At 39.7% G+C, this 22,625-nt stretch overlaps 1 protein-coding gene across 3 annotated transcripts in view; it reads right to left on the reverse strand.

Moving 5' to 3' along the window:
- The window catches only part of LOC126191240 (voltage-dependent calcium channel subunit alpha-2/delta-3), a 792,714-nt gene that overhangs the window by 321,488 nt on the left and 448,601 nt on the right, over positions 1-22,625 (reverse strand). For all 3 annotated transcript variants that reach the window (XM_049932047.1, XM_049932049.1, XM_049932048.1), the window contains exons 9-10: positions 10,146-10,282; positions 2,322-2,456 (exon numbers count right to left, since the gene is read on the reverse strand). In XM_049932047.1, coding sequence (XP_049788004.1) covers positions 2,322-2,456; positions 10,146-10,282 — 272 coding nt within the window. The remainder of the gene's footprint in view (positions 1-2,321; positions 2,457-10,145; positions 10,283-22,625) is intronic.

Below are 22,625 nucleotides of genomic sequence, written 5' to 3' on the forward strand. Positions count from 1 at the left end.
TAAGATAAGATCAAGTATATATATCACGATTTGTAAGCATATAAAAATGTAGCTGCAAAAATTAACGTTCACACAAAAATATGGCATATACTGATCCAAAGGAATTACAAACCAAATGACACTTTTTCCCCCTTAACAACTCTAAAACCTGTAACCAATTGCTTGTAAAATCAGTCTTAATTGTTATGGAGAGTGGAATGTATGGAATCTTTCTCATGTATGTTAACTTTCTCAGAAAATTAACATCCATCTTATTATTTCTGTGCAATGTGCAAATGACTTAAATGTGAGGCTGTATATCATTAAAACAGTAACGTAACACACTCATGGCAACTGAAAGAGACAACTGCAGTGTAGGAGAGTGTGTTGCTGGTGTCACAACAAACGGAACTGTTCATCATGTCACATGACCAGAATGTCATCGGACCTTGTTACCTTGTCAGTGTAACTGCTGAGCACAGGATGAGTGAGATGTGCAATATAAGGACTTCTGACCATGGACACATGCTGGACACACCATATCCAAGGTCATGCAGGTACGGGGATTTTTTAACCACTCTTCGAGTACTTCGGTTCAAGGAAAATCGCTGCCACCAGAGTCAACTGTCGCAATCAACAATGTTTTTATGACAAGACTCACTCATAACTAATTTAAACTACAATACTAGTTAGTTGGGCCACAGCAGAGCATGCCACTTGCCAAATTAATTCTGATCACCACCACCACCACCACAACAACTGATGGATAGTAATACCATTCAGAGCCCCACCTGTGCAATTGGATACAGAAAAATAAATCTGCTCAATGCATGTCACAGGTCACTGAGATTAGCACTGAGATAAGAACACTACTATCAATTGTTATCAGGATAGGGAAAGATCTCCTAAACTGATGAGCTGTAGCACAAGTATGTACTGATGGCACTGTATAAGTCTGTCAAAAATCACATGAGGCAATGCTACCTGCACCACTCAGACTGATGGTGAAGCATGTGTATATGGGATGAAACTGATGCTTTATATGTCTCCAGTTGTCTCTCATCAGTAAACTGTACAGAACATTACTAGCTAGTCATCTGCAATCTATGTTCCCCTGCAGCACACTACAGGTGATCAGCACCCCCCTGCCATCCTGTGCCTTAGGCACTTTGAAACACTCCACAGGCAGGACAGTGTTTGTGTAAGCCTACACGGCACATCGCCTAACGTTGACCCTCTTGATTAGATCTGGGATGCCATCAAGAGATATGTGCGAGCTTTGTAATGGCTGCGACTGACTTCTGCAAACTGTGGGTGTTGACTCAGGTGATAATGGTTTGGGATGGGCCCTCAGAGCTTTCAGCACACTGTGGAGTTCATGCCGTGATGTGAAACTGGCACCATTGGGCAAACTGTAGTAAGTTCTGTGCTGTACCTCTCCAGAATTACACAAAAACAAATGAATAAAGAATTATATCTAAAAAGAAAGATGATGAAACTTACCAAACAAAAGCGCTGGCAGGTCGATAGACACACAAACATACACACAAAATTCTAGCTTTCGCAACCAACGATTGCCTCGTCAGGAAAGAGGGAAGGAGAGGGAAAGACAAAAGGATTTGGGTTTTAAGGGAGAGGGTAAGGAGTCATTCCAATCCCGGGAGCGGAAAGACTTACCTTAGGGGGAAAAAAGGACAGATATACACTCGCACACACACACATATCCATCCACATATACACAGACACAAGCAGACATTTGTAAAGGCCTTTACAAATGTCTGCTTGTGTCTGTGTATATGCGGATGGATATGTGTGTGTGTGCGAGTGTATACCTGTCCTTTTTTCCCCCTAAGGTAAGTCTTTCCGCTCCTGGGATTGGAATGACTCCTTACCCTCTCCCTTAAAACCCAAATCCTTTTGTCTTTCCCTCTCCTTCCCTCTTTCCTGACGAGGCAACCGTTGGTTGCGAAAGCTAGAATTTTGTGTGTATGTTTGTGTTTGTTTGTGTGTCTATCGACCTGCCAGTGCTTTTGTTTGGTAAGTTTCATCATCTTTTTTTTTAGATATATTATTCCCACGTGGAATGTTTCCCTCTGTTATATTGAATAAAGAATTAGATTAAATTAAATGATACTACTGTTAAACACGTGACAATCACCTCAGTGCTATGGCCAATGGTTTTGAGAAGGAAGTTAACCAGCTCATACTATAATTAAGTTATGTTATGAAGTAAAAAGAGTTAAATCATTATTTTTTTTTCATTTTATAAACATGTTGAATAGAAAATACAATAATGCAGATGGAAAAATAATGCACAAACTGTAAAATAAAATTTTGGATACCCTTTTTAAGCTCTCCACATATTGTCGTAGGTGCTCTTCACTTTTATTTGAATTGTATTCTCTAGAGGCTAAGAATATCTCTTTCTGCTTTCTACATTCCCTCTTTTCCCAAAGCCAGTCAGTTGTTTTTGGGTCCTGTAATAGAGAGAAAATTCATAAGAATATACATATTTGTGCACTTAATTAAGATTAATTTTTTCTGAAAATAGCTTACACCATTAACTGTAAATGTTAAATTTCAAAAAGCTAATGACACTTAATTACATTAACTGGATTTTATTAGTACTACCAATTTCGGACGTACGCTGTCATCTGCTACAAAAATCACTTAAAACATTTCAGTTGTCATGAATATTAAAACACAAAGCATTGAATATTTTAATCCACATAAAATGTGTGTTTCATGTAGATTAAAATATTCAATGTTTTGTGTTTCAATACTTGAGACATATTAAATGTTATAAGTGATTTTCATACCAGATGATGGTTTATGGCCAAAACCAGCAGTACTAATAAAATCCAATTAATGCAATTCAGTGTCATGAGTTTTTTGAAACATATATCGACTATTGAAAACTGTCTAAAAAGATCTATGTAAAGGTTAAGTGGTGGTGGGCGATATAAACAAAGCTGAAGCTGAAAGGCCTTACTAACTTTTCAAATTGCAATAGCAATAAATAATTAATTATAACATTTTTCTAATAATTAGCTGCAAGCAGAAGAAAATAGAACAACCTACTACAAAATTGTTGGTTTTACATGCAATAAATGGATTTCAATTTTCCAGTGTTAAAGTTTGTAACAAGATGGCAGCAGACATCAGGCATGAAATTATAGTTCCCAAATATTCAAAACAAAGTAAAAGTGAATACCTTACTAAGCACTGTTGCTAGGGCCTATCAAAATAATTGGACTTGTGGATGTAATTTCTGGTATACTCCAAGCCTAACATTCATATTAAATGGTTTCTAACTTTTCCATTATACAGATGATTCCCTCATCCTCATCAGAGGTGGGTTGTTATCGACCTGGAGTCTGAGTGATCTCTCTTTCCAACCTTCCAAGACCTATACCTTTTCCTTTCTGATGAAGAAACAAACGCATTCTTAAACTTAGTATAGTTTTTCTCTACTTGCAATTGTTCCTACAGGCGAGGGTATGGAACTTTGGCAGATGAAGGCAAGTACTAGCCAGCTGTCCTGTCTCCTTTTAATTTTATAGCTTTTTCATTTGAAATTCTCTTTTAAACAATTTTTATGTTTATGGTGGCATCTCTAGCAATATATTAAATCTTGAGCTGACTTTTGGGTATCCCATCAAGCTATCACCACAAGCATGACATATTTCCTGACACTCATGCACTAGTAACATATACTCATAAAATGGACACAAGAAGATCAACTTCCCTTAGATCCCATTTCATTCCCCTCTGTCTTTCCAAGTAATTTTTAGAAGTAGCTTACCAGATAATACCGATCCATTTTTCAAACTTGTGAAGCAAGTCTCCTTGTGGCTTCACTTAAACATTTATTGCTTATAAAGTCATACAAGAAATGCAAGAAGTTTTCAACAAGCTAGACAACAGTAATTCTTAGGTTCGAAGGGACATACCACTGGCTCTCACAAGGAACCCCTTGAGTGTGAGGTTGCAATTTCAATCTTTTGTAAGGCTCATTTGAAAGCATAGTGTCAACAATTATGACAGGAAAAATATTAGCTACTAGTGACACACCATGTGCAGCAGGATGGTGACAGAGAATAAGTGTCTGGGAGGTGCAAAGATCAACCTTCTATGGGATGTATGTATTACACTTCACAAAATGGACATTGTTGACATTCAAGAAATGTTCAAAACAAACCATTAACTTGAACCATGAACACCAAATGATGAATGGCATGCCACAGTGATCATAAATGTTTGTACCAACAAGATCGAAGGTGAATTCCTTGGAAGTTACAAACAGAGCAGGTGGTTCAGATAGGAATCCACTCTTAACAAATGCGAACAGAATCATACTGGTGTAACAGGGTAATGAGAACTGATGAAATGTGATGGCATGCAACCGAATGTGAAAGAGTCTGTCTTGGAGCTTACCATGTAACTGGTTGTCATTTTACAAAATAATTTAATTCAACAGCTAGAAATTCTACTCACCAAGCAGCGGCAGAACACACACATAAAAGAAGGTTATAATTAGGCAAGCTTTTGGACCCAGTGGCTCCTTCTTCAGGCAGAAGGGTTGAAGAGGAAGGAAGAGGGGTGAAGGAAAGGGCTGGAGAGGTCTAGGAAGAGGGATCGATTTTGGGAAAGTCTCTCAGACCTGCAGGTCAGGGGAGACTTACCGTACAGGATAAGAAGGAAATAGGTCTTTTATGTTTGTGTTCTGCTGCTGCTTGGTAAGTAAGTTTTTTATCTATCCAATTAAATTATTTTGCCAAAAATTGGTTACTCTTTAATAAACATAAACATTTTCCATGGTAGGCTGTAATGTGATTTTTATTTAATCATGCAGTTAGCTAATTTCGCTTGTAAAACCAACATGGAAAAGCACTAAATTTTCTGCGTGCATCGCATGTTACACAAACACTTTACACGTCACATTAAGATAAAACATTACTTTTATCTGGTTTATCTTAATGTGAGGTGTGTAAAGTGTTAGTTATACATGTGATGAAGGCAGACAATTTAGTGCCTTTCATGTTGGTTTTACAAGTCCTTGACAATGAAAGTAGTCGAAATTAGTTAATCATACGATTAAATAAAAATTAAGTTGCAGCCTACTGTGGACCATGTTTACATTTATTAAGCATGTGGAGGCTGTGGATCCCCACAAGTACAAAATTTTTTATTATCCTTTAAGGTACAGCTGCAGATAGTGCAATAATATCTTCTATAGGCCTGGAAAAAAGAAACATCCAGATGCTGAGTTTGTCCAGTGGTTCCAGGTAGTATGAATTGCAATGTCACACACTTTTCTGGAGGGATAGTTTGCACTAAAGGAGTGTGATTTTTATACACAGACCAGCAATAAAGCAAAAGCAAGTTATTTTGACCAGTTATGGGCCAAAAGCAGTGCTCATAATGCTGTTCTAGTCCTCTTATGCCAATTTTCCACTCTTTCTTGGTGTGACATAAATATTCCCTCCTGCCCTTGTAAGATCACGCAAATGACTAAGAATTGAAGGGGCAGAGGAACTCCAATTGCAGCACAATAAATAAATTTCCAGTCAGTTTACCATCCATATTAACAGTCAGCATAGTTGCATATGAATGCATTAAGGCATTAGTTGACCTTAATTCAACTCTCTTGGTACCTATAATTTCTGAGGTTCCTTTCATATGGATTTCCCTCTTCAAATCCCGATCGGCCAGAGTTGCAAACCAATTCCTTACTGAATGATGGGATATATTTGTTTATCTCATCTACAAATTTTCAGGCCAATTCTGTAGTTTGCTGTGCATCATCAAGTTGATGCTTTGTTCAAAATTTTGTTAGTTTATGTCTTCCAACTTTGTAGCACTGTTTGAATTATGCACTCATCCACTGTTTCCCTTGAAATCATTGTAATCTATGATGTGTGCAATTTGACATGCATAACACAGTAGGTCACTGACATGCACATCCTGTAAATTGTATCGAGCATCCTTGGAACATGAGAACACCAGTTTTTGTAACAAGTACACCTTGTCCTCCCTTGAATATCCATAGTTTTTCACATGCAATACATGGTCATATTGTTGTAGACTTATTCAAAATCTGTTCATAAGTTTTTTTATTATGCTACAGATGATCTTCCATATACAAAATTATGTTTAGGAACAGCTCCTTGGACAATGATTGTCCTTTACTACATTTCACCAGAGACAAGGTTTGTGGCTCACTGTGCAACAAGGATGATGAACTACGCAGCTCGACGTCTGTTTCAACATCACTTTCACTTCTTAAGCACATAACATCATCATTGTACTCCTTATGTACATTGTTCGCACAGTCAAGCATAGATGACACTGCACTCTCCATTGATTCATCTTGCTGAAATGCTGGTATTTCATCTGCCACTTCTTTCTCACTCTGTGAAATTCATTGGGTTCCTTTCTGACAAAATGTCAACTTCAGCAACTGTTGTGTAGATACAATGCAATGTTTGCTTTATTTATTATTGCCACTGCTTGGCTTTGTATCAACACCTATAGAACTGTTGTGGGTTATTACTCAACTAAGCATTTCAGCTATGCTCTACTGTATTCACCACTGAATTCCTTACAGTCTCACCACCTACTGTCATTAACAGCCAATAATGTGGTCACATGATAGACAATATACTGAATGCCATAAATGTCAATGGCATTTTGTGACATCATACTCAAGGTGTTCCTTGTAAGTATGTAATAGTTACAAAAACATTAGCACCAGCCTTCACCATAAGAAAGCAACAAATTACTTGAAAGGCTGACTGACAAGCAGTAGCCTCAAGGATGTTAGCATAGAAGCCTGTGTGATTTGGTATGATTTAGGGATATTTGGAATACTTTCTGAACATGTTGCCAGTAAGAGGAATAAAGAGGAATCACCAAGAAGAATGGAAAAGAAGAACAGATGATGATAATTTTGGACTAGTGCACAGGGAGTAACAAGAACCTCTGATATTTTCCTAGGAAGTCTGGGACAATCTGCTTTAAGATTCTGTTGACAGCAACTGTTATGATATGAGAACACTGAAAGCATGTGGCAAATGGGTAAGACGTATGCAGTCCAATGGCTAGAGGGTCCTACGCAGCACCAAACTCCTACCTGCAGCTCAACACAGTGAGCCCTCTGCGACAGGTGTGGCAGGAGACAAGCAGGATGTCATCAAATCGACAGTCTGTGTACCACCATATAAAACTATATGCCTATTGTTGTGTCACACAGGCCAAGTGATTCTCAGGAGTCTCATTGTAGTGGGCTTAATTATGTATCCTGTTCCTTTTGCCTAATAAACGTGGCAAGCCGGGGTGGCTGTGCAGTTCTAGGCACTACAGTCTGGAAGCGCGTGGCCACTACGGTCGCAGGTTTGAATCCTGCCTCGGGCATGGATGTGTGTGATGTCCTTAGGTTAGTTAGGTTTAAATAGTTCTAAGTTCTAGGGGACTGATGACCTCAGAAGTTAAGTCCCATAGCGCTCAGAGCCATTAATAAACATGGTTTTCTTTTTTATTACTTCATTGGGTGTCAATATTTCATATGCTGCTTGCAAAATCCTAATTTAAATCTTTTACAAGCAGAAGTAGAGTACAGTAGATAAATAATTGATATCTACGTAGCTGGGTTGATGCACACCTTGATTAATCTCAAGTCCCTGAAAATTCACCAAGTGGTATTTTTGTGATCTTTCCAGGGCATCTGACTGTGTAAATCATATTACTTTCTTAGAAAAACTGAACATATAAATGCTTCATGTACAGCTGGTCTGAATCGTACTTAAAAACAGAAACAGAAACAGAAATGAAAAGGATGTGCTGAATAATTCAGACACTGTTGGAAAGAACTGAAGATTAAGTTGTTTTCTGAAAATGGGCTCTCCCTAAAGTTTGAAGGACACACACACACACACACACACACACACACACACACACACACACACTACATTCAGTTCTGTACAACAAATAGAGTCTGATGTAGCATATGAGCTATAGGGTAGAATGCTCCAAATTATTGGATATACATACTGATGACAACTGGAAGACCCATATTACTGAGCTTCTCAAACAATTAATTTCACCTAATTTTGCTCTTTGTATAAGGGGTGTTCACAAAAAGAAATGAGCCAGAGGCATAATTACAGAAACCAGTACCTGTATGTTAGAAGTACTGCCCCTGGCTGTTGAGACACTTGTCCCACTGTGACACAAGGTGGTGAACAGCTGTCTCATAAAATTCCTGGGGCTGCGATGTTAACCAATTCCACATGTACAGCTGGACGTCGTTGTCCAAGTTGAATCATTTGCCCTCAGAGCCTTTTTAAGGAGAACAAAAATGGCATAATCACAGGGAGAGGGGTCTGGACACAATGGAGGGTGGCTGAGAGCCTCCCACTTGAATTTCTGCAGGAGTGCCATGACTGTGTTGGACGTATGATGCTTTGCATTGTCGTGGAGCAGAATGTCCCCACAGGTGAGTTTGCCTGGTCGTTTTGATTTGATTGCTTGGCAAAAGGTGGTCAAGGTTCACGAGTAATACTGGGCATTCACTGGTGTCGCATGCTGCAGGAAGTAAATCAGAAGGGGACCATCTTGGTCAAAAAAGAATGTCAGTATAATCTTTCCTGCATTTGTGTGGATGGCCTCGGCTTTTTATGGTGGTGGTGACCCTGGATGCTTCCACTGGAGACTTTGTCATTTTGATTCTGGTTTGAAGTGATGACACCATGACTCATCTCCAGCCAGCGCTCGTGCCAGGAATGCATTCCCTTCCCAAGCATAGTGCTACAGATGAGCAAGACAAGAGAGTGGGCCATTTGACATGCTTTCTGGTGTGGTTTAAGACTGTGGGGCACCCATTGGACGCACACTTTGTGCATGCGCAGTCGTTCCTTCATTATGGGGTGAACACTTCTGACCCTCAATCCAACCACGGCACCTATGGCTTTCACTGTCACTCAGCAGTCCTGCGTAATTAATGCATCCACCAGCTGGATGATGTCATTGGTATTGCAGCGTGTTGCTCCAGACCATGCATCATCAGCTAACGACACCTGTACCCCCCTGAAGCGCTTGTGCCATGCCTTGAGCCTTGCAAGGGACATGCAGTGTTCGCCGTGCACTTGTGACATTTGCCGATGAATGTCCATTCCTCCTACTCCTACTGCTGTCAGAAAACGAACCACACCTCTTTACTCATCTTTTGACGGCTGCATGTCACTGTTTGCAATGCGACAGGCAGTGTTGAATGATTGATGTGTGCTGCAGCTAGCTCTGTATAGTCACTTGACGTGCACGCGTGCTCTCTAGCAGCGGGCTGTGAACTTCCACGCTCTGGTCGGAACCACACCTCATTACATACACCACGATATTATCCTCCTGTCACCAGTTTGTGCTTTCCAGACTCTGCATCATTTCTTTTTGAAAGCCCCATATATAAATGCTAAACTTGGAAACAAATATAGCAACTTCCTGGCATATGTTAAATATTTTCATTCAATAATGTCTTATGGAATAATTTTCTGGGGTAGCTCATCACTTAGAAAGAAAGTATTGATTGCACAAGAGCAAGCAGTAAGAATAATAGGTGGTGTTCAGCCTTGGATGCCTCTTCAAGGAGCTAGGCATTTTAACTGTTCTGTCACAAAACATATATTCACTAATGGAATTTGTTATAAATAATCTATCACAATTTGATATGAACCGTAATGTCCACACCTACAACACTGGAGGAAAAATGACATTTACTGCCCATTGTTAAAGCTGTTAGCAGCTCAGAAAGGAGTTCAATATGCAGCAACAAAAATGTGTAATCATTTGCCCAATAACAGAAAAGTCTGACAGGTAGACAAGCAAGTTTTAAAACTAATTTAAAATCATTTTCTTGTGGACAACTGACAAATTTCCATTTAAAAACTGGTAGCCAGTAAAAAAAATTAATTGTAGTTGCATGGGAAGGACTAAAAATAATAATGTGTTAATATTCATGAACACTAATCACATATACATATCCCGTATACTGACTCGTTGCACATCATTTTGATAAAAGAATCATTCCAATTGTCTATAGAACATGTAGCTAACTAACTATCCTTAGCAACCTACAGAACACTCTGAATGAACAAATGAATGAATGCACCCACCGTAACATCGGCATACACAGGAGTCCAGACCGTTGGGTGAACAGTTCGTCCCAGTACTAGCGGCCGAGCCATGACTTGTATATACATGAGGACCTTCTCACGGACTTCAGCAAGTGTGCTGAGGTGTTGATAGTAACCTAGAACAAAGACACACCCAGCTCAAACTTTTACTCAAATATAGTCATATAAGTCTACAGACCTGTTACTGGAAACATATATGAATGTTTACTAACAAACAGTAGTATTATGTGGACAGTATATCATAGCAGTCAGCCGCAACTGTAAACAAACATGAACTTAGACTGCCCGAGGGGAGAGGAGCGGTGCAGGTAAATAACCCCCACCTCCCTCTCAAAGGGCTGTCACCCTATGTCTGCTTTCTACGCCTCCATGAAATCAAAACCGACATAACATTCATAGGGATCACTCTGATACTTTTTGTTGTAGTGACAGTCACAGTCGAATCCATTTACACACCAGGATTAGTCTCTTCACACATTTAAAAATAATAAAATAATAACAGCAATCCACAACACAAAGCACATTGGAAAACGCAAAGCATTTGGTAGTGGCAAGAGCACAAAGGTTTGCTGCAGTTGGCAGTAGTGATTCAGGAGTTCAAACCCCCCCCCCCCCCCCCTAAATCTGCCACCATGTAATATGTGCATAATATGCTTATTTATTTTTGAACAAGTAGTTGCAAAGGAAATCAAGTCACAAATTTTCTCACTGTTAGAGACCATATTTTTGTTGGTTATGCATTCCTATGTTAAAGTGCTAACATTAAATCGCTAAGAAAACAAGCAAGACTATGTTGAATACAAGAATATATACAAACAGTTGTACTAGTGTATGTCATTAGTGCCATTAGATATCTGGAATACATATCCCACAATAAATGTAAATCTTTCTTCCTCTTTTCTCTTAGAAATATGATAGTTTTAAAGAAATTTTAAGTTTATAATTAATAACATTTATAATTAGATAACTGCCTTCAAATTCATGTCATACTGCACTCACATTTGTAAGTGTGCATTCACCAGGTGTGACATTTGACAAATAAAACTCTATGATTGTGCTGAGTATTAATAATTAAAGGTCATATCTGTAGTGTCATACATGCATATATTTCACCTAAATTTTATTAACATATCACAATAAAATTTCATTAACACATGATAATAAAATTTAGGTGAAATTTATGCATTTATGACACTACCAATATGATCTTTGGTTATTAACACTCAGCACAATCATAGAGTTTTACCTTTCAAATGTCACATCTGGTGAATGTACACTGCAGTATGACATGAATTCAAAGGTAGTTGTTATAGTAATTAACACATTGAGTAAATTTATTTGACATAATGCTGTTCTTAGTGAAGTGCTATGTCCTTTTAAATAGATGACAAGGAATCTTGTTCTGTTATACACATAACATATGTGAACATGTCTGACACAAGAACGAGTCCTGGTAACACACTTCACAGTGAGGTAGGAAGTGGTACAATTTTAAAAATTTAATTTGACTTCTACAAATTTTTGAAAAAAGATCATATTCCTCAAACTGATGTGGTTTTTTTAGCATTTTCTGTTGCTACTTGACGATAGCACAATGGCAAAATCTCAGTTGTAAATAAATTAATACACTCCGTAACAGCCCACGCAGAAAATGATGTTATTTCCATAGTAATACAGACTGACATGATACACATAAATTAAAATGAAAACATTTATGAGGGTTACCAAGAAAGTAATGTACCACATTTTTTTTCTCAGTCAAAAACAATGCTATGAATGCAAAACGTTATTCATGTATTATCTGAAGTCTCCTGAGTGAGTGTGCCAAGTTTCCATCACTTCTGACAAATCCTGTAGCTGCAGGACAGTTTCAAAATGGTGTCTGTAGGTAATGTATGTTACAAGCAACATGCTGTCATTGAATTTCTCATTGCAGGGAAGGAAACTGTGGGTAATGTTCACAAGTGCTTGTGCAAACTTTATGGATCATCTGCTGTCGACAGAAGTATAGTTACTCACTGGGCACGGAGGATGAAGTCATCAGAAGGTGGTTCGGGAGAGCTCCATGATTTGCAGCAGTTGGGAAAAACATCCACGACTGTCATACTTGACACACTTGACCTAGCCCCCTTGGACTTCCACTTGTTTGGGCCATAAAAGGATGCCATATGTGGAAGACATTTTGAAGACGATGAGGAGGTGATTTACACTGCGAAGCATTTTCCACCACCAGGACAAGGACTGGTACCAACAGGGCATACACGCCCTTGTTTCATGCTGGAGGAAGGCCATAGAATGGGGTGACAATTACGTGAAAAAATGGGGTGTGTAGGTAACACACCATTCTTTAATGTGTGTAATTCTCATTATTTTCAATAAAGAATTGTTGAAGGAAAAAATGTGGCACATTACTTTCTGAGCAGTCCTTATAGTAAATGCTACCATTTTTCTTTTTAGTAATGGAAGAAGTAATAGTGACCATTCATAGCTGAGGAGTTGTTAAGTGCCTGAAAGGTATATATATATATATACATTTAAAAAGAAAGATGATGAGACTTACCCAACAAAAGCGCAGGCAGGTCGATAGACACACAAATAAACACAAACATACACACAAAACTCTAGCTTTCGCAACCAACGGTTGCCTCGTCAGGAAAGAGGGAAGGAGAAGGAAAGACAAAAGGATATGGGTTTTAAGGGAGAGGGTAAGGAGTCATTCCAATCCCGGGAGCGGAAAGACTTACCTTAGGGGGAAAAAAGGACAGGTATACACTCGCACACACACACATATCCATCCATACATACAAGACACAAGCAGACATTTGTAAAGGCAAAGAGTTTGACTTTTTTCAAGGGCTGTTTGGTTAAATCTGGGAGTGGGGCTGAAGGTGAGGCCTTTGGATAGGACAGAGGTTTCGGATTGGGAAAGAGGTTTGGAGGAGAGGTTAACTACTGAATTGGGGTGTTGTGGTTCCAGATAGTGTTGATTGGAGTTTTGAGGTTTTGGAGGGAGTGGAGCTGGAAGTGGGAGATTGAGTAGATGGGAGAGACTGGGTTTGTGTGCAATGAGAGGAGGTTGAGGTTTGCTGGAAAGGTTGTGAAGGGTGAGTGAGTTGCCTTTCCGGAGGTGGGAAACCAGGAGATTGGATAGTTTTTTAAGGTGGAGGGTGGCATGTTGTTCTAATTTGCGGTTGGCCTGTAGGAGGATGCTCTGAACAACTGGTGTGGATGTGGGAGAGGAAAGATTGAGGACTTTTATTAGGGACAGGAGTTGATGGGTGTGTTGATTGGCTGAGTGGATGTGTAGGTGAAGGATTAGGTGGGTGAGGGCAATGGATTGTTCGGTTTGGAACTGGTATAGGGACTGATGGAAGGAAGGGTTGCAGCCAGAGATGGGAACTTTAAGTGTGAGGCCTTTGGGGGTGATGCCAAATGTCAGACAAGCCTGAGAAAATAAAATATGGGAGTGTAATCTGGCTAGGGCGAAGGCATGTTTGCGGAGGGAATGTAAATAAAACTTAATGGGGTCGTTGTGGAGGTGTTGTGAGGGTGACATGGTACTGGAAGGTGGAAAGTGGAACACGAGGCTGAAATGAAAATGAAAATAAATATAAAAATATATGGGGAGAGATAAAGGTAAAACTAGAAAGCAAATGGAGATCTGGTGTGAAAAAAGGCGAAAAAGGGTTGGTTAGAGCTGGGCTATGTTGATCCTGTGGTGAACTTGTGTAGGTAGATAATGATGTGCACAAAGGTTAGGTGGTTGTGTTGCCGCCAAAACACGTTAAAGGGTGGAGAAATACGGGAAAATTTCGAAAAAACTACGTGAGGATGTAGTAAAAGGGTGGTTTGGTGGTGGCAGATTATGGAAATGAAGCTAACAATTGTCTGATGAAGAAATAATGACGTTAAAACCTGTGGGAAGCGGCTAAAAATGATCGATGATGTGAGAAAAACGGAAATGGAAATAAAGCAAAAGATATTAAAACTAGCCGAAAAGGTTGTTTAATAGCTGAAAGGAACTGTTTGTGAACTGGAAACGGTGGATTTTATAGCAGCGGTAGTGTTGAAAGCGGAAAAAAATTTTTGGTTATGGTTTGGAAGTGGGTTACGTATTGTTACGTACTATTGAGTATATATCGGCGGGATAAAATTGTATACTGGATTACGGTAAAAAAGGAGAAGGTGAATAGAAAGTAAAACTGCTGGCAAAAACAGAAGGAGGAAATAAGATGACAGAAAAGACTACGAAATGTAACAGTGACAATAACAATAACAAACGTGATTGTTGGATTCAAATTAATGATATGAATATAATAGAGGGAAACATTCCACGTGGGAAAAATACATTTAAAAAGAAAGATGATGAGACTTACCCAACAAAAGCGCAGGCAGGTCGATAGACACACAAATAAACACAAACATACACACAAAACTCTAGCTTTCGCAACCAACGGTTGCCTCGTCAGGAAAGAGGGAAGGAGAAGGAAAGACAAAAGGATATGGGTTTTAAGGGAGAGGGTAAGGAGTCATTCCAATCCCGGGAGCGGAAAGACTTACCTTAGGGGGAAAAAAGGACAGGTATACACTCGCACACACACACATATCCATCCATACATACAAGACACAAGCAGACATTTGTAAAGGCATATATATGGATGGATATGTGTGTGTGTGCGAGTGTGTACCCGTCCTTTTTTCCCCCTAAGGTAAGTCTTTCCGCTCCCGGGACTGGAATGACTCCTTACCCTCTCCCTTAAAACCCACATCCTTTCGTCTTTCCCTCTCCTTCCCTCTTTCCTGATGAGGCAACAGTTTGTTGCGAAAGCTTGAATTTTGTGTGTATGTTTGTGTTCGTTTGTGTGTCTGTCGACCTGCCAGCACTTTCATTTGGTAAGTCACATCATCTTTGTTTTTAGATATATTTTTCCTTCGTGGAATGTTTCCTTCTATTATAACCATATATATATATATATATATATATTGAGTGGTCAATAGGCCATAAGCAAGTCTGAAATCATGAATGACTTTCCTGACACTGCCCACTTGGAGAGCTAAAAACACACACACACACACACCTCCTCCCCTCTCCATCCTCCCCCCCCCCCTCCTCTCTCTCTCTCTCTCTCTCTCTCTCTATTCCACGTGGGAAAAATATTTCTAAAAAGAAAGATGATGAGACTTACCAAACAAAAGCGCTGGCAGGTCGATAGACACACAAACAAACACAAACATACACACAAAATTCTAGCTTTCGCAACCAATGGTATATATATATATATATATATATATATATATATATATATATATATATACCGTTGTATATATATATACCAAACAAAAGCGCTGGCAGGTCGATAGACACACAAACAAACACAAACATACACACAAAATTCTAGCTTTCGCAACCTACGGTATATATATATATATATATATATATATATATATATATATATATTTAAAAAGAAAGATGATGAGACTTACCCAACAAAAGCGCTGGCAGGTCGATAGACACACAAATAAACAAATAAACCATCCTGGTGTCTATCGACCTGCCAGTGCTTTTGTTGGGTAAGTCTCATCATCTTTCTTTTTAAATATATTTTTCCCACGTGGAATGTTTCCCTCTATTATATTCATATATATATATATATATATATATATATATACCGTTGGTTGCGAAAGCTAGAATTTTGTGTGTATGTTTGTGTTTGTTTGTGTGTCTATCGACCTGCCAGCGCTTTTGTTTGGTAAGTCTCATCATCTTTCTTTTTAGAAATATTTTTCCCACGTGGAATAGAGAGAGAGAGAGAGAGAGAGAGAGAGAGGAGGGGGGAGGATGGAGAGGGGGGGAGGTGTGTGTGTGTGTGTGTGTTTTTAGCTCTCCAAGTGGGCAGTGTCAGGAAAGTCATTCATGATTTCAGACTTGCTTATGGCCTATTGACCACTCAATCTCTCAACTATGCAGTGCGGAGTTACCATCCACACACACCCCAGATGTGACTATGCTGTGACCAGTTGGTGCTTCATTTCACAATGTCATTGTTGTTCTTAGAATCTGACCGAATGTATTCACATTTAACATACAAATGACCATCCTGGTGGTAATACTACTTTGCCGTCATTGTACCGTGACAGTTGGATTTCTTACAGACAATATTGTCAACATCACTGTATGGAAATCACTGTGCTCCTGGGCATGGTGACACTACTTGTGGAGAGGTCGAATTTTCTGTTTTTGTTTTATTTGATAATTTGTTGTTTCATTTATCGTCAGAAACATGATGGTGTAAAGCTTACTGAGTCAGTATCATTACTTAGCTGCACCTAACACTAAACCAGTCTACCTGAACACCATCACTATTGTACTGTTTAACAATGTCATACATTCTCCCAGAATTAATTTTCATTTCTGGAACCTTGGTTGCAGACAAAAAGAGAGAGATATTAAACAAGACAAGTACTAAGCTCGGTAATTTTTCTATCAGATCTCATGCTTGTAGTGACCCATTACATTTGGTATAGTATCCAGAGGATGCTGTTTTACCATGGCCACAACACTGCCTCAACTGCAGAAATAGTCACTGCATGTACACTATTGAAAGAAAATAATGAAGAGGTATAGTGCTCTTAGAATATTCCTATTTATCCTTATGAAAATATTGAAATTTCTTGCAGTTATCCTAGAGAAAGACACAATTTTGAAGTTTAATTCTAAGCCACACATCTGTAAAATTTTCTTATTAACAGTACACATTTCAGTTGCTCATTTTTAAATCTATGCTTTCAAATTATAAACTGCAGTTCACAAGAAACAGCTTCACATGGGTTAGAGTACTATGGACTCTTAATTTCCCATTAACAAAAGACAAAAAATGTTTTTGTTTCTACAGAGTAGTAATTTTCTTTGCCAGGCAGTTTTTTAATTTGAAACAAAACATTTTATTGTAACTCTTCAGGCTTTCCCGGCGAGATCTTGACATATCGAACAATCGGGTCTACTGCTGGATGTTTGTGTCACTCTGGCACAATATTTAGGCCACGTAACTCGTTGCCTTCTTCAGGTGCTACCTGAGACTGTAGACCCGATTGTTCGACGTGTCAAAACATTTTATTTCTTTGGTAAATAGCTAACTCCAATTCACTGGGAATTATCGAGCATCATCAGACAAAGATTACATTATAGGCTTCCATTTGTCAACCTGTCATGAAACTCACAGCAGCGTGGAAAAATTAACGTGCAATGATGTTCATAATCCTATCAAATAGTGTTGCGACATAAAAGTACAGGTGTGAGGTCTATATCTACAGCGAAAAAAGGGCAGTCATATGCTGGTTTTTCACTGTACTGACACACTTGACACACTAAAACAGAACATATCAGTAGTTCTTGAAATAATATCATAGGTCTGAAATCAACAACTTTAAAAAAGAAGAAGAAGAAGAAGAAGAAGAAGAAGAAGAAGAGAGGAAGAGAGAGAATAAGGGTTGCAATTGTATATTAACACTTCCACATGCTTTGGAGTCAGCCTCTGCATGTGAAACACCTAGAGAGTGGATTGTGTGTTTGCGGCTGCAAGCACGCATTGAACCAGTGTCTGTGACAGGCTCAGTACTTCTGAAAGACAACAGAGCCCCTTGTTTCTACCTATTGTTATCATTACAATTTTAGTAGTTGGAAGGATAGGGTTGTGCATGTTATGTGTGCATGCAGGAGGAGCTGGCTACGTATCGCAAATGGCTGTAGACGCTTAGCTGCAGTCAGCCTTCTGCAGACTGCTGCCTTGAGGTGTAGCAGTGGTAGAGAAACTGGCATGTGCATGGCACACCTCAGGTGCCACTTGTTTCGCTCAGAGGTCTGCTGCCAAGATATATTTCAGTGTATCTGATGGGGAGGAACCATGTTCATCACTAGGTGAGCGGCAGGTTGTAACTTATTCATATCACTCAAGGCAGATAGTAAATGTAGAAGTATAGCCCGATTAAAATTAGTTGATAGTTGACACTTTACATGTTGGAACAGGCTTCCTCCAATCAGAGTGCTCAACGTCACATCCGATCCGTTCACCGTTCTCAAACTGCCACAACAACTGATCATTTCACTTCCAATTCCTTGTCCAGCTTTCTTTCTTGATGTGGCCGGATTCCAAATCATGGGTCTAGCACTTTTATTTCATATTTCATCGCATATGACCTCCCCCCACACACACACACACACACACACACACACACACACACACACACACACGTTTCATATGCGGAACTAGCCAAATTCTACTGGATAGATTCATCTCCACAAGATGTGATTTAGCATCACATATACAGTTAACATAACCATAAAGACTGATTTACATTAAATAAGCTTCACACAACATTGCATGAAACTGAATGTTTGAAGGTGGCATTTTATCATTGCAACATGGGTCACCATACTACTTAGCTCAGAGTTATGGCATAGCATAATGTTTCCATACAAGCCTGATATGTTGATGGTCATAAGTTTGAATCTTGTCAAATGTAGAGAATTTTTTTTTTATTTCTAAATCTAATCAAAAGAGTTTGATTATTATTTTTATTCATTTAATTGGTTTAAATGTAATTTTTTTTTTTAATTCTACATTTTTATCATCATACTGACTTTCTAATTTGCTCTTGTTTTTATAACTACCATTCTTTTCTCGTTTGTAATCTGCTAGTGTCACCGGCTATAATATGCGAACAAGTGCCAATGAAGACTGCTCATCAGTTTGTAACATGTTTGCTTGTGTGCCCAGTGCGAGGGGAGTTTCAGATAATTAATGAGAGAGAGAAATTAAAGTTTGCTTTTGGTGCTGAAACTGAATTTTTTCTCTGTCAAGTTTTCTTCTAGATGTTAATTGTAGTAGTCATGAACAAAGCAACTGATTTTAGTTCTGCCACAAATTGTTGACTGCTGTTTTCTCAGATACACTGCGCATCACGAGGTTTTGGTTAGCATAGGTCAAGAGTTCAAATGGAGGGCTACAAAATGTGTTGTCTGCTGCAGTTTATTCATTCCTCATTTCAAATAAGTTGTCAATAAAGAAGCTTGCATTTCCATTTTCCAACATATATTGCAGCAGCTACTTCCTGCATTGCTTCCATTACATGTTAATAGCACTTGTGAACTGATATCCCATGTTTGTGTGTCCCTATAACCAAGCGGTAGCTGGCAGCTGATGTATTGACACTATAGCAGCAAATGACAGATGTCAACTATCAAATAATTTTAATTGAACTATACTTGACACAGCCAGCAAATAGGCTGCAAATGCACATTAATACTCCAAGCAAAATATTTAAGTGGCCACATGCAACACTCAGTTCCATTTATTGGACAGTCCTCACAGTTAACATCAAGTGTCAAAGATAAGTCAAAGTGATAAAATAGATTAGTTAGTTATTTTCTTTTTTTAAGGAAAGGGAGGGGAGAGTAAAATCTGTGTTGTGAGGAAAATTTGGGTCTGGTATATTGTAGGCAGTGATTGGCTCTCTAAATATATGAATGGTGTAGCACTATCTTTCTACATCATGAAATAACTTCTTTGCAAGAATGTATGAACAACACAGTATTGAATATTTGCAAGAAACAGAACAAGGTTGCACCATTTTAATACAATAGCCTCATATTCAAGAGGATGGAAGCACTAATCACCTTCTAGTCATCACAATTTAGTTTTTCTATGGTCTCCCTAAATTATTCCAGGCAAATCCCTGGATGGATCGTAAGACCACAGTGGACTACTTGTCTCATTCTTGTCAAACTACATCTGTAAGTATATAAATGACTGTATATATAAAATACATTTTTCCTTCTTAAACTATAATACTATAACATGTAAAATATCTCCATAAAAGTGGCCCACAGATAAATAAAACTCCTAAATCTATCTATGAGCCAATGACATTAGCTTTATTTGCAAGTCAAGAGACGAGAAGTTAAAAGTTTAGATCCATTTTCCAAAATGAGCACACTTTCTTAAGGAAAATTTAATAAATGTAATAAAAAATCTCTGAGTGAAGAATGCAGGATTACAAAGAAAAATTCTTGGCAAGAAACAACAAAGATGGTTATTGAATTAAATTCTGTAAAACAACAGAAAAATTGTCTGACCTAGCAGCAGATTAAAAAAGAAAATACACATTTGCAGACTCCCAGAGGGTGTGTGAAGGGCAGGTTAGCAGAGGTTGAGGACAGGAAGATTATGGGAGCAGAGGATGTGTTGCAAGGATAACTCCTGCATATGCAGCACAGAATAGCTGGTGCTGTTGGGAAGGATACAGGTGGTGCATGTTGTGAAGAAGTTACTGAATTCCAGTTTGTTATACCAAGCAACATGTTGTGCAACTGGATGGTGAACTTTGTTCATGCCCACTGCCAGACAGCAGCCATTCCTTCTGGTGGACAACTGGTTGATTGTCATGCTCATGTAAAAAGCTGTGAAGGGATTGGAGTAGAGATGGTATATGACATGGCTGCTTTCAAAGGTGGCCCTGCCTCTGATGGGATAGGATAAGCCTATGAGTGGAAATGCTGGGTGGGTGAACTGGGCAGGTCCTGCACCTGTGTCTTCCACATGGATATGACATCTGCAGCAAGGGGCTGGGAGTGGGAACGTCGTAGGGCAGACCAAGATGATGTGTAAGTTGGTTGGGCAATGGAACTCCACTTCAGAAGGGGTGGGAAGATACCCTCATTTCCAGGCATGATGATCGACTATAAAAGCCTGGCAAAAGATGTGTTTCAGTTGCTCCAGTCCAAGGTGACATTGGGTGATGAAGGGAGCACTTCTTTGTAGCTGATTCTTGTGGGGGGTGGGGAGGGGGGTGGGGGAGGGTTTAGAGGGGTGTGTGGATATGGCATGGGGAATCTGTTTTTCCCTCTTGACCACCAGGATCCCTCCTCTTCACTGTTGATGCTCCCTCCCCATAAACCAACATCCTTCATGCTCATGGCATTGCTGCTATAAAACACTGCCTCTCCCTATGCCCTTCCAACTCCAAACCCACTATCTCACTCCTCATGCACCTTGTCACCTTCATCCTGATGCACTTCTCCTTTAAGAGGAAGGTACGTAAACAAATCTGGAGCACAGTCATGGGCACCTGTATGAAACCCTCCTATGCCAGTCTTTTTACAAGCCATCTAGACAAAACCTCCCTAGACTCCCGAAGCCCCAAATCCTTGCCTCATTCAGGTTCACTGATGGTATCTCATGAGCTGGACTCAGACCCAAGACATGCTATCCTCATTCCTCCACATAGGGGCCAAGACATAGTATCCTCATTCCCCCACTACCTCTACACCTTCTCTCTCATCTGCTTCACCTGGTCCTCCTCAACCCAACATGCCACCTCCCTGGACACTGCCCTCCACTCTCAGACAGCTCAATCCACACCTCTGCCCATACCAAGCCCACTAACCATCAACAGTACCTGCATTTGACAGCTGTCTCTCCTCTCCTTCCCCCCCCCCCCCCCCTCCAACTCTACACACACACACAAATAAAAAACTGTGAACAGTGTACCTGCAGTGATGAGAATTCCCACAACATAGTCTTCAAACAGATATTCCATGCCACAATCTCACACACTACTAATCCTCCTACTACCCTAAGAATCAGCAACAAAGGTGCACGACCCCCCCCCCCCTCCCCTGTCACCCAATATCATTCTAGAGGGGAGCAGCTGAACCATATCCCTAGCCAGAGCTTTGATTATCACATGCCTGGAAATGAGGGACATCCTACTGAAAATCATATCTACCTCTCTGACACTGGTATTCTGTCATCCAAACAACCTCCACAACATCCTAGTCCATCCCTATGCCACTCTCACTCCCCAGCACATTGCCATAGTAATCATATCCCTGTGGAAGACACAAGACCTGCCCAATTCATCCACTTAGCAAATCCTACTCCAGTCCTGTCACAGGCTTATCCTATTCCACCAGAGACAGGGACACCTGTGAAAGCAGCCATGTCAAGTACCAGCTCTGTTGCAATCACTGCACACCAATTTATATGGGCTTAACAACTAACCAAGTGTCCAACAGAACGAATCGCCACTGCCAAACTGTAACCAAGAACAAAGTTGACCATTCAGCGGCACAACATGCCACTGAGCACAAGATGCTCGAGTTCAATGGTTGCTTCGCAACCCATGGCATCAGGATCCTTCCCTTCAGCATCCAGTTTTTCTGGGCTACATAGATGGAAGTTATCCTTGCAAGATACCCTTCACTCCCTTAATCCTCCTGCCCTCAGTCTCCACTAATCCACTGTCCAAACACACTCTACTCAAAAGTTTCACCTTCCACACCATCTTCACTGTGTACTGCACATCACTGGCTGTCGGTACACATGTATCCCATGCCTAGCCAATGCAGCTGCCGTCCCTCCCTTCCCATTACTAGACAGTACATGTGCTGTTTTCCCTTGA

The sequence above is a fragment of the Schistocerca cancellata genome, chromosome 6 (genome assembly GCF_023864275.1).
Source record: "Schistocerca cancellata isolate TAMUIC-IGC-003103 chromosome 6, iqSchCanc2.1, whole genome shotgun sequence".
Taxonomy (NCBI): domain Eukaryota; kingdom Metazoa; phylum Arthropoda; class Insecta; order Orthoptera; family Acrididae; genus Schistocerca; species Schistocerca cancellata.